The sequence below is a fragment of the Pyxicephalus adspersus genome, chromosome 6 (genome assembly GCF_032062135.1).
Source record: "Pyxicephalus adspersus chromosome 6, UCB_Pads_2.0, whole genome shotgun sequence".
Lineage (NCBI taxonomy): Eukaryota > Metazoa > Chordata > Amphibia > Anura > Pyxicephalidae > Pyxicephalus > Pyxicephalus adspersus.
This window is the reverse complement of record NC_092863.1, coordinates 47,087,543-47,101,123: the sequence shown is the minus strand read 5'-3', so window position 1 is coordinate 47,101,123 and position 13,581 is coordinate 47,087,543. Positions and strand designations below refer to the sequence as shown.

At 37.2% G+C, this 13,581-nt stretch overlaps 1 protein-coding gene across 6 annotated transcripts in view; it reads right to left on the bottom strand.

Annotated features, from left to right (window-relative positions):
• The window catches only part of SEPTIN5 (septin 5), a 36,452-nt gene that overhangs the window by 15,417 nt on the left and 7,454 nt on the right, over window positions 1–13,581 (bottom strand). For 2 of the 6 annotated variants that reach the window (XM_072415663.1, XM_072415662.1), the window contains exon 2: window positions 3,454–3,528. The exons of 1 other annotated variant lie outside the window; for it this stretch is intronic. In XM_072415663.1, coding sequence (XP_072271764.1) covers window positions 3,454–3,456 — 3 coding nt within the window. In that variant the 5' untranslated portion in view covers window positions 3,457–3,528. Of the gene's footprint in view, window positions 1–3,453; window positions 3,529–11,512; window positions 11,662–13,581 lie in introns of those variants that run through there. 3 more of the 6 variants (XM_072415655.1, XM_072415656.1, XM_072415658.1) reach the window with 3 other exon arrangements.

Sequence of the window (13,581 nt, the reverse complement as noted above, 5' to 3'; positions counted from 1 at the left end):
GGAAAATCGTGAATCAATATGAGAAAACCTTTTATATGAAAGGACTAAAAAAATCTTCATGTTATCAGCCACTATGTAAGTATTTCTATGAGCACCAGAGGGCAGCAGCAGCTTGTGAATAGAACAGATAAAAAACATGCATTGAGGTCATCATCCACCTGTATTATGAATCATACTTTGTAACAATTTAGCGCATATTTAAAAATAGTCAGTAAGAAAAAATGAAACACACACTGGGATTGTGTTGATCTCTCATTGATCTGTTACAAAATTGCTTTTTAAAAAGCTAAATAAAAATCTGCAAAGGATGTAAAAAGCAAACATTTCATTTAAACAAAAAATGAATAGAATTTAGTCTTGTGCCAGAACACCATATACACCCGTACATACCGCAAATAAGCATATGTTTCTCAGTCACATCATAGTCCCTTATGTATATAAGCAGCATACAAAATGATTTCACTACAATGTGGCTCTATACCATTCATAACACTGATTAGTAATGCCATTCTGAATCACACCAGTGCACTAGCAGCATGTGATAAAACATAGTGTGTGCTCAGGAAGACCTTGTCTGTGCTTGATCTTCCAGTATATTACAGGGTATCCAGCGTCCTGGAAAATGTGAAGATACTTGTCTATATTTAGCAACTGAAAGATGTATGATGTGATGGTGCAAACTAGAAAAAAAAACTTGTTTATTGCTAAAACTGCATTAAACTAAAGTACATTAAGCTTTAGTTATGTTTGTTTCAAGCTTTCAGTCATTGCCTTAAATAATTACAGGGTACTATTGGGCCTATCCCAAACAACAAAGTTTATATTGTGATGGTGGTTAACAAGAGTCTCTCTACTGTCTAGGAGAAAAGACTCGCTAACCCAGTTCCATCTGGGATAGTCTGATCCCAAAGCACACATAAAGCAATCTCCCAGCTAAATGAAATCAAACTGTTTCAGCATCAATTCACAAACATTTTAGACATGCTGCAGAACACATGGCGTGAAATCATCCACAGACTAGGCATTCTTTGTGCAATTAAAGGCGCTCATGTGGAGGGTATAAAACTGAACTTGAACCTGATTGAAACTTTGTGGGTTTCACTATCATTTTCAAGATTAGTATGTACTTATCTTTCCTCTAACTGTACGGGCTTACAATGTTGGAGTCTCATAATGTACATCTTTTGTTAGATCATATTATTCTACTTCCCTGGTGCCCAATATTTTCCCCACCATTCTCTGTGTATCAGGCACATAGAATATTGAAAGCTGTACCGCCAGACTAAGTGACCTCTGCCCAACAGTGCCCAGTACTGTCTGGTTACGGAGAAAGAAAAGGAACAGTGTGGGAGTATGTGATGGAGTAAGGCTAATGATCACTAATGCTGTCAAGTTAAATTTCAATACCACTGACCACCGAAAAAAGAAGGGGGGGGGGGGGTAGAGAAGCACTGTGAGTAATCCCCAATGGGGAGGATGTTAAATAATACTTCCATTAGCCACCAATGCAGTAGGGAGAGACAATAGAGCACCAGTGTTGTTGGTTAATATTGTGGCCTCTAATACCAATGTTGTGAGTTAAGATTGCAGCCACTGACACTAATACTGGAGGTAATATTGTGGCTACTGAAGGGAATGATAGGGGTTATAATTGTAATGGGGTTTTTACCTACAACTAATGCTGAGGGATACTATAAGGGGCTTCTTCAGACCTGCTGTGTAAAACTAATGCTGTGCAGCCATGAGGGGCAAAATGCATTGCAGGCAACCAGATAGTTACAAATTCTAAACAGCAAGTGTGGCCACAGACATGTGCGAAAAAAAAATGTCCCAACCACTCCCATTAACTTAACCAAAAATCAAAAACATAGCAAAAATAGATTTTTCTGCACAATAAATAAAATTTAGGAAAGGTTAGTGAAAAAGCAAACACAGCATTTATTTTTTTAAATTTTGTAGTACCATGTAATAGAAAATAAGGGAAAATAAAGCAGGTGTTTTGTGCATAATTTTTTAAATATTGAGGTGTTTATTAAAGTGTTAATATTGGACAAACAATAAAAGAAAAAGTGAATAACAAATAGGTTTCTTTGTTATTTCATGACTAGAGACCATCTCTAGTCTCTCTATCCCATCTTGTCGGGAAAATTGAGAATTCTTTGAGTATATTATCATTAATGTTTGTGTAAAGAATAATTGTTATATGAAAATTATGAAAATTACATGTCCAGTATACTTACCTAAGTACATCATAAAATAACATAGAAACGTATTTGTTATTCGCTTTTTCTTTTGTTTGTCCAATATAAACACTTTAATAAACACTTCAATACTCAAAAAATTCTGCCACAAAAAGCCTACCTTCCTTTCCCCTATTTTTTATTGCTAATTTCAGGCTTGGAAACACATTAGAATCCCTAAAGATCCCTTAGTGAACAAATCTTCCCTTCTATTTTGTAGTAACATGTAGTCAGGCCCCCTTACTGTCAGGGCCCACTGGATGATTGTCTGCAACAACCTTCCCAACAGCACTATATTAGATGACATTGGACACAGAACTGTGCCTTATACTAGCCATAGTGCTATCACACAATACAACTTACAGTTACATATTACAGGATAATAGGGTCATTGAAAAAATGGAAATGCACCAAAACTTGCTAGGGTACACCTTATATTAACAATAAAAAAATGCCACTGTAAGACCATATGGGGTTCCATTTCTGGCCAGCAACATGTATAAAGGGACATAGGCCTTCAAGTTCAAACGGCAACTTCAATAAATAAAGGGGTAAAGAAAACATGACACAGAGGGAAATATTAGAAAAACTAGGTCAGTACAGTTGAGAAAACGTGACTTTAATAACATAACAAATAAATAATAGCATAAATTCTTTTTCTCCCTAGTTAGGATCCCTTGACGCTTTAGTTGCATTTTTAGCTTAGACCTTATTAGTGCATTTTGTAGACCCAATTTGACATTGATTTATACATTTTTATACATTTTTCCAATTCCCTGGCTAGTATAGGAGTGGGAAAACTCTTATACAATATTAGAGTACCCAGTTGGAAGAGATTTGGAATGTTAGCATCCTAGAAAGAAAAACATTCAGAAACAACAGCTGAAAATAGAAAGTGCAGCACTAAAATCAGGGACAGACAACTGTGCTTGCCTGGAAAAGGGTGAGCGGAAATATTGTACTATTAGAAAAGGAATGACAAGAGCAGAGTTTAAAAGGTGCTGTTCTACAAGGGTTGTGGAAGTGAATAGTGTAGGTCATGCTAGAGGAATAAGAGACAAAGGTGTCTGCAAAGCCAAATGTAGTGAACATTTACAGTCCAGAATACAAGAGGAGAAAGACAGGAGAGGGTGCTAAATGCCACAAGGAAGGGTCCACCTAAGCCTTTACACCAACCCACAAGCAGGGAGCAGGAGGAGACGGATCTTCTTACCATGGCTAGGGACTGAGGCCGGCCCTCAATAGAGCCCAATGTCAAACCACCTCTGAGGCCATCAAACCCTGCTGTCTGGAAGAGATGAAATGAAATGTCTTTTCAGGAATTGTAAAAAGCAAAATTGAACCTTGGGATTCACCTTGAAAACCGGAATAGAAAGGTACAGAATAAACTACAATACATTCACATTCTTCATTCTTAGCAATAAATAACAGAATCCTACGATATTCCAAGAGAAATTTTTGAGGCCAAAGCTGGATTATAGGCAGATGAGTTTCTACAGGCTTAAGTAATAAACTAGAGATATACTGCAATCACAATTGTATGCCATAAGCTTGCATATAAGATCTCTTTCATGTACGTGGAATGAGGAACACCGTCTGGTATGCAGAAAGTCCGGATCCTCCATGCCTTTCTAATGTGTTTCATGGGCGAAAATTGGTAGACAGTAAATTACAGCCTATACCAGTACAGTGCTGCAATACTATCCTACCTCTATATTAAATATAGTCCTGTTTTTGTACACCCTTGTTTAATAATACTTACACAAGTAGTCATTTGACATTCCCAGTCATTCTGAAGTACTAAGCTTTTACAGTGTCAACCTTATATTAGAAGATGTTACCCAGGGAGGGGCCATTGCCTCCCTTACCTCAGGCATCAGAGCACACCTTACAATATGGCCCGGAGATATTTGTCAGAGGAGGAGTTACAATGACATGGTATCAGTATAATATATCACACCTTACAGGTAATATTGTCAAGGTCACATATTTGACATCTCAGAGATTGCTATATCAGATTTAGTCCACTCATGATGCCATACTATCATGTGGGAAGTCTAAAAACAGATTTCCATAGTGCCATACACTCAATTCTACATTCTGCTCAATAATCCGATATCTAACATTATACACATCATTGCTTGTGCAATTTAACAAACAAATGAGTGTAGATTGTGAAAAAAGTTGGCAAGGCAACATAGGCAGCAGCAAAAACCCAACTGAGGAAATATTTATTATTAATCTCCTACCTACCATGCAGTGCTACAGAGGGTTGCTTTATGTACCTGTTGGCCCTCCTAATTGTGTTTTTGGCTATGTGACCTGTGATGCCACTTCCAGAGTTCTGGGACCCCAGTGTGGTCAGGCAGCAGTAAAGGACTCTCTTGTGACTTTCTATATGACAAAGGAGATTAGATGCTGAGTACACATAACACTGACATAAGACAGTTGTATTACATAGCACTGTCATAAGGCAGTCTCCTATATGACAGTCTACCTCTCAGAGCAGTCTCACAAGTCACCCCCACCCATCTTTGAAGGAAGAACAATAGGACAGGGTGGGAACCTCATCTATCACGCATTGTATTCCTCTACAGATTAAACTCAAATTGCTTGTTATTGAAACCATTCATGGTTAGGGACCCAGACACCCATGGGTAACCAGGTTATACTTTCCAAATCTGTCTGCCCTCTATTGTCTATGGCTGCTTTAAATTATAAGTCACCCAAATTAGGTGCACATAGCAGGTTTCCTTTAAACTATTACTATGCCCTTGAGACTCTCTGATAGTACTAATATGATGATACAGACTTGCCAGAACTGAAATGTACATTTAGATATGTCTAATATATATTTTACTGATAGCACAGTTATGAAATATCATTTTGTTATCTGCTGTACTGTATTTCACAATCATACCAGCACAGTAAAACCTCTAGTTAGTGTTTATAACATATAACGAATTCCAGACCCTGTAACACTGAGGCATTATGGGGTTGGAGAAAGGGGTGACAGGCACTGCATGTGACCACGGAGCAGCTGCAGCCATTGACACTCAGTAATTAAATACAAAGCAGCTTCACAGACCAACCCAGGTGTTTCAGAATGTCCAAAATCTTCAGGAACTAACTGCTAAGGCAAAGAAGGAAGCCATTCATGCAAGCACCTCTGGTGTGACACATTTGAAGGGAATGTGAGAAATCTACTGCAATTTAGCATAATACTCACAACCTTGTCATTAGTCTGAAGAAAACGCATAACAAACTCCTATTGTGTGTTACTTCCCCCACCTCCTAGATTGCAAGCTCTTCGGGGCAGGGTCCTCTCCTCCTGTGTCACTGTCTATATTCATCTGTCATTTGCAACCCCTATTTAATGTACAGCGCTGCGTAATATGTTGGTGCTATTACAATTCCGTATCAATAATATTAATAATAATAATAACAAACCTCTTAGGTCTGCAACAAAAAAATAAAAGCTACACTAAAGATAATAATGTAAATGTATATAAAATAGTAACACTAATTGCGGCTGCATGTCCTTTCTGCAACAATCCACGTGCAGTGATGCATCACTGGTAGCACATAGATTATTGCAGCAAAAATGTCTTCAACAGTATATAAATCATATTATCTATGCTGCAATAATCCATGTGCCACTTTTACTGCAACAATTTAGTGGCTCCTGAATTACTGCATGCATGTTTCATTCAATTTTTTTTTTCAATTTTGACGGATGTTTACTTTTGTAAACATTTGCTTAGTTACAGAGGGAAAAAATATATAGTACATTATACAGTAAAATATATGGTAACAGTGTCACCACAATAGGTGCTTCCTTAATATTGCCATAGTATATGGGCTATATGCGGTATGAAGGTTAATAATAGGATGTTTGCCAAGAATAATTTTAAATTACAGATGGTGATTGTTTGAGTTAAATGGAGGTGTTTTCAAACTAATAAATGGCCCAATTTCATAAATTATCAGACCGGCAAGCACTAAATGGTGACATCTAGGATCAATATGGGCTTCAACGCTGTTACGAAAGAACTGTGGGACATACCACTGCTGACCTTTCTTAAAATGCTAGTTACCTGACTGTAACATATAGATGTGACCCAGATTCAATATTTTTAGAGGTACTCATCATTCACAGCCAGATCAGAAGGTTTGACTCTGTGACTACAAACACTATGGCCACATACTTGTTACCTCTTAGTAATTAAACCCACTTGCAGCATTTTGGTTGTAGCCATTGGAAAATAGGTATTAGGTAATAGGTAATAGGCCAGCTAAAATCCAACAGCGCCTTTAGGCTAAAAACACCAATGAGGTTTAAACACTAGTAAGTTAATTCTAAGGAATTGGAGAAAAGAAAACAGGAATCAATGCAAAGTTGTTGAGCAAAAGATTACAATTTCAAAATTACATTATGAAAGTTTTGAGTATGAATATGCAGAACTCTGAATAAATCCTGTATACTCTGTGGTTCCCGTAGTAAGAGTTCTGTTTAGTTAGCCCCCAGGGTGGCTGTTTTGTGCGGTCAGTATATACACTTTACTTTCCCTGGTTATTTTAGATTTAATCAAAAGGTCTCTGTAATTCTGTGAGCAATGCAAGCAACTGTATACTGTGCTTGTATGTTGTGTGTGTGAATATATATATATATATATATATATATATATATAGATAGAGAGAGAGAGAGAGAGAGAGAGAGAGGGAGAGAGAGAGAGAGATGGTTTTCTAATTGCTATAAAAAGCAAAATGACTTGCAAGAGAACATGTTTTTGTAATGTGACATTTTGTGTCATTGAGAGAATTTGATGCTTTGCTCTCTCTTGCTCAAACCCTTTTTCCCAGCACTCCATGCAAACGTTCCCAAGTAATGTTTTCTTTTCCCTGCGTGCTAGCATCTCACTGCACAATGTTGCCATGGAGATTCCACTGACAAAAATACATGGTTTCCCAAGCCAGGCGAACAGAAAGGCTGAACCTGCAAAGTTCAGGGCTTACCTCCCCTTCAGGGCAGCATTACTTGTGTGATAAACACAGTTATTTCTCATTTCCTCTACAGACAGAAAAACAATAACTTCCTAAAATGAATAAGACAACATTCAAGTGGTTGGCTTCATAGCCGAATGTGATGTAGTCATGTGGCCACAGTACTTAATGGCTGGGATCTGATATTTTAAGAAGCAATTCAGCATTAATATAAACATTCTGCAGGCACTGATCTCACTTTCTATGAAAAGTAACATAGAAGCATTGCATTTGGCTGTATTATCTATAAAGGAAATAGCAGGCCCAGCCAGGGTCAGCAACAGTCTGGAAAGCAAGAACAACTCCAGTCCATTCCCACTCTAGTCCACTGCCTGTTCTGCCATGTAAACAATGACACGGTATGATAGGAATGCACAAATCCACAGCCCATGGCCTAAAGAGGGACACAGCCCATAGCGTGAGCTGGAATGGTGCACAACAACTATGCCTGGGTCAAGACCTAATTTTCAGTGTTAATCATTGTGAACTTTTAATCAAACTGCTGTTGACCCTAAAAGGAACATAAGCACAGGTATGTTTTTACAAATGGATGTGAGTCAGGCTATGATGGAATATCAAGTCCGGACTACAGCCTGGTAGTCAAAAAATACAAATTGAACTGAAAGCCTAATGAGTGAAATTTGATTACATAGGACAGATAAACATATAAAACATGCCACCAATCAACCTCTTTAGGTCATGTTCATTCTATAGGAAAACACAGGACGTATAAGAGAAGTAGGAACACGTGTCAGACAGATGTGATGTTTGTGTTGCATCTGGCAATCCATCATCAAGTAATATAAAAGAAGCAAGTGTGGAGGTTGGTATGCTTCTATGATTCCCTAAGATATATATTATATATATATTTATATATCTTTTTTGAGGAAAGAGACTCCTAGGAATGAATAGTGTCCCGGAAGTCTGGGTTTAGTTACTGCATACTTCAAGGGTGACATACCAGGAGAGAAAGGACCATTACTATACATCTAGGCACACGAACACACAATTCCAGGACAAGGAACAGGAAATCCTATTTTCTGTTACTTACAAAGTCACATTAAATACAAATTCCAGTACAATTACAGCAAAGCCTTTCCTGTACAAACCTTCTGATTATAAACAAAAAAACCTTATAACAAATAGATACAGAGGGAGAATGAGATTTCAGATGATTATAACAATAGCAAAGCAGTAAGGTAAAAAAAAGACCATTTACTTAGATTACTAAATGAAAGCGGAGGCATTAGACTAATGATAGCTGATTGAAGCAAAGGGTACATAGACAGAGGATGCAAAGGGCACAACTTCTCCAGAACCGTTTTAAACTCTTTGTTCCCTTTAAAGGAAAACAGGCTGCTATTGGCTTCTGAACTTCTGTACTTTTTTTTGTTGTCAGTACTTCAAGTCACCCAAACCATGTACGCAAGCCAAAATCTATTTATCATTTTATGTTTGACATCACTTTCACACTGTATACAGTATTAAGCAAATGATTTTTGAATAATCTGTTATAAAGTTTCTTACTTGGCGATTCTGCCAACCTGTTTCACATTAACAACTCTAAGCCATTACCACTAGGTTAGCAGCAACATTGTAGGCCTGGCATGTAAGCTCCTTGAGATGGCCAATGGGTTGCCTATCAAGTCAAATTCATATGAAGAAGTAACCATTTGCTTGAAGCAAAAGTTAAATATTAAAAAATGTGAACAGCCAGGTTACTTATTGAAGAAGGGACAAGCTATTTCCCTTATGAAATAATACAAAGTTACTTGCCCATTCACAATCTTATTTCTTTAACATACACTGAGCTGCCCATGTCAGGTAGCTAGCTACCAGGAATGAATGAATGTGCATGTGCAAGTGAGTTACATCACTCTGGCATGGTCATTTAGGTTGGCTGAAAATCCTGAACCCGGAAGAGTAAAGGGTGAAGATGCCAGTACCAGAGAAAGAGTGAGGGGAGGTAAGTTAAATAATTGCAATCAGGCAGGTATATTTAATTGCAGAAGAGATATAGCCTGACCAGAATGTTTCATATTGTCCTTCCATTGACCCTGCCATGGAACACCCCTCTAACAGATTGCTGAGATTTAAATGTCCCTTGTACTCACATAAAGCCATGGTCAAGTAACCCTCTATCTGCATGATATGGACACTTTCTATTAGTTGTCCAGTGTCGAGAGCCTGTTGCAATAATGAAGAGCAGTAATATTAGTGCAAAGTTGGTAAAAAAAAAAGTCAGTGCAAGCAAGTAACGCATGCTGCAAGGACCTGGACAGCGAGTTTAGGTGACTAATTCTTTCTTCTTGAGGCAAGAAAGGTTTAGGCAGGGGTAGTTTGAGAAGAATGGGATTTGTTAGACTTCAAACCTGAACTAGAATACAGCAAGTGGCATAAGATTGAAGTCATTCTCCCTAATGTTTATTCTTTTTCAGGTAGAGGTCTGCATCCAAAGGATCAGCACACTGGCCAGGAAACTAGCATGTTTGCTAACAAGAAGTGGTCTGAAATGGCATATGCTTTATTATCTCAGTACAGGTTTCCTTTAACAAACCAACAATTCTGCCTTTTTATCTTCACTTATCCACTGTAAAGCCTTTAGGCTTTGGGGGATTATTGATAAAGAAAAGATTAGCCCATTTTATGGCATTATTAGCAATTTGCTTTTAAACCAGGCTGCCAAACTTCCTGAGACATGAGGGCATTCTATGGTATTAGTTTACTAGGGTATATTTATATATATATAAAGCTTTACCTTTAGTTACACTGAAACAATAATCTGTCTATATGTAACAACTACAGCATGTAAACAGTACATAGAAGCTAGGACAGTTTTATTGGGTATAAAGGACCTGTTAGGACCTCAAAAAAGACCTATTTGCACTTCCCCCAATATAAGATCTAATTTGCTAACATTCTAAAGCTGCCAGTGTCTTCTACCTCCTTTTATTGCTGCCCTGCAAACTAGCATTTATCCCTTCTGCATCTGACACTTGTGGTAGTGCCAGATGTCTGTTAACTAAAATCATCTTATATCTGTATATATCCTATATTCAGCTTTACATGGCTTTAGTTATGTTTTCTAACTCATTAACTGGAGAATTAAGGAGCAGCTATGCTTCCTATAAATATAACTATTTCAATATATATAAAATTGTATTACATTTTCTTTTTAATTATTTTTCCAAAGGTCTGGTTTAACGTTGTACACATGGAATGTTTAACATTTATACAGTAAATTTCAAACATAACATTAAAACTTGCTAGTACCAGTCTGTGCATTTTTGCTACTTACATAGACTATAAATAACCATTCTCTTCAAATTACCATTCAAGGGTAAATACTGCTCTACCATGTGCCTGTGAGTTGCTTATTTAAAGACTTAATACTGGATTCACATAAACATCCAGGAATATAGACAGGAATATGGAGTAATGGAAATATAAAGCAGAGAATATAGTCTACTTAACTAGCACTAACTGATACCAACATAAAGGGCTAGCAAGACCAAGAAGTACACTAGATGACCAGACCAGAAAAGATTCTAAATAGACTTCTGACACATTGCTGACAAGTTTTCATACAAGACTATTCCTGCTAGACTAATCAGTTTTTAAAATTAATAAATCAGTAATAGATGAAGGACAGACAGTGGATATCATTATTTGGAATTTTTAAAGGTATTATTAATGTACCTGTGTATGCACTAGGTAATAAATAATATACCTTGGTAGGACAGAAGATACAACAGTGATTACTGTAACCTATTCAGAATGGTCACAGGGATGTGATGAAGAGCCACAGACATTTGTTTTGGATCCTATGAATCACTTGGTTGATGACTAAGGAGCCATGCACGGGTTAATAACTAAATGCAATACAACAAATTGGAGTTTACAATTAAAAGGCTAGGTTGGCATCAGTCAGAGAGAGTTCAGGAGAACTTCTAACAAAAACTGTTTATTATATGTAGAATATGTACAACAGAAAATGGAATGAGATCCTGGCCACATGTGTACCACATGGGGGTTAATTGAGGCAAAATACTGCAGAAAGTCAATGTTTCCCCAGCATAAGGTACCTATATCTGGGTATACCACTAACAGACTGAGCTATGAATAGTAAAATAAAATCTACCTAGGAAAAAACTTTCATAAATTAGATTCTGGAACTACATGCAAAATGATCTTTGAATTAAACATAACGAGAGGAATAGATAACCTACATTTGCTGGCCTGCTTGTTTGGTCATCATGCCAATCATCTGGTTCTCTTCTGAGTAACTGAAACATAAGATCAGCAGCTAAAGGGAGTCAGGCAACTAGATTTTTCAGAAGGTCAGTATAAGCAAGTGTTAATACATATATTTCTCTAATAAAAGTGTATTTTATCATGGTTGTATGTATCTAGGTCATGCAATGACTTGGATACATCTGTGGGCTGTAAAAGGTTTGAGCACACTTGTGCTCAGAGATCTGAATAACAGAACAGTGAGGGAATCGTTAGTTCTATAAAAAAAGAATAACATGAGAAAATGCCCTGCATAAAACTATTGCCACACATTCAAAAAAATGCAATGTGAGTCTGGGGTGCTATCTACAACAAACATTTGTATGTATTAGTCAAGGGAAGAAGTGTGTATATTATATTATAAACTGATATAAACAAGAAACCCTGAAGAAAGTCTAATTATTATGTTTAGGTGTATTAGAGATCGATATACAGAACTCTGGAATAAGCTTTTCACCTGTATACTGTGACAAGAAACTGGTTACAGCCAGCATTGGAAAAGATAGTAATTGGGTGTAAAGTTGTGAGCCTTTTGGTTGTAGTTTTCAAAGCCTTGTTTGTATATTCACCTCTCTGTCACTAAGATCTGCTGTACCACTTTATTGGCCTGATTTATTAAAACTCTCCAAGACTGGAGAAGTTAGACTATCATGGGAAAACCTGGGTGATGAATACATGCGTGCACGTGAATAACAGCTACCAAACAGAATGGGTAAATGGTAGTTAGAGAGGAGCAACTTGTATGTACAGTATATATCAGTCGGCAACAGGCATGAAGATGACACAGAAGATGAGGTCTGTTGTTCGCTCCTTATCAACTGGAAAAACTCTAAAATGTTTTCCTGCATTTAGTGTTTTAGTGGGGCACACTTTTCTCAATGTCTCATTAAGTGTTCAGTTACCATGAAACACTTTAGTTTTTTTCACCTGACAAGGCCTACAAGTGACCCCCTTTGCTTGTATGTAGATATCAAACATTTATTGTAGGAATGTGCTTAGATTACTTGCAGTATGTGCATGTCTCTTTTTATACTATCTTTATTCAAAAAACATTTTTTCTAATGCTTTTCTAGTTGCATTTCTTATTTCAAATATTTCAGATTACACAATCAAGAATTCTTTATCTCCAATATATAAACACACAAAGTAACTGGAGCCAGACATGTACTTTCCTCCCCTGAGTTTTCTACCTCCCATAATGTCTGTACCCCTACGTATCACCTATTGCTATACTAAAGAGCTAGCATATTTTCCTGTAATACATTCCTTTCTTTCCAGACAGGAACACACAGAACAAAGTAAATAGCTATCAGGTCTATACAATAATGGCACACAACATAACTGATGTATTCATTGTAGTTGCACACATGGAGGCTGGCTGCACAGATTTACCCACATGCCACACAGTCTCTCTTGTAAATGCTTTTCAGTCACAGCCAATTTTGTTAGGGAGAATGGATGCATGGGCACCTGGGGCTTGGTGTATGTCCGTAGAAAGCTGTAGATAAGCAAATTAATTCCTGGACTTTGATTTTGTTTCTCCATTTTAAATTTAATCCAAGAGTGTTATCATATTTGCAAATCATTTAAGGTGTGCTACATGTGTGCTGTTTTGTTTAAGTCAAAATAAGCATGGAATTATGATTTGAATTATTGAAGTACTTAAAAGCTGACCCTAGATGAATCCGTACAAGGCTTGGAAATGCCTGTGTATCCAGAGATAGCTCAGATATTTAAAACAACTATTCAATAGAAGGACAGAAACACTCTTTCTGGTCATTGGGGCTTACATGAGGCCCCATCACTTTTTGCATCCTGTTTAAAGTCAATTTGTTTATGGGTAGCATCTTTAGTCTGGAAGCATGGTTATACTTACCTAAAATGCTCTTTACTTTATATTTTTATGTGCTATAGCCTCTAGCCAATTTTTTCAAGATTGTGGGATGCCTAAGTGCTGTGGTTCCATTACTACACCAACTCCCCAACCACACCCCTGCACACCCCA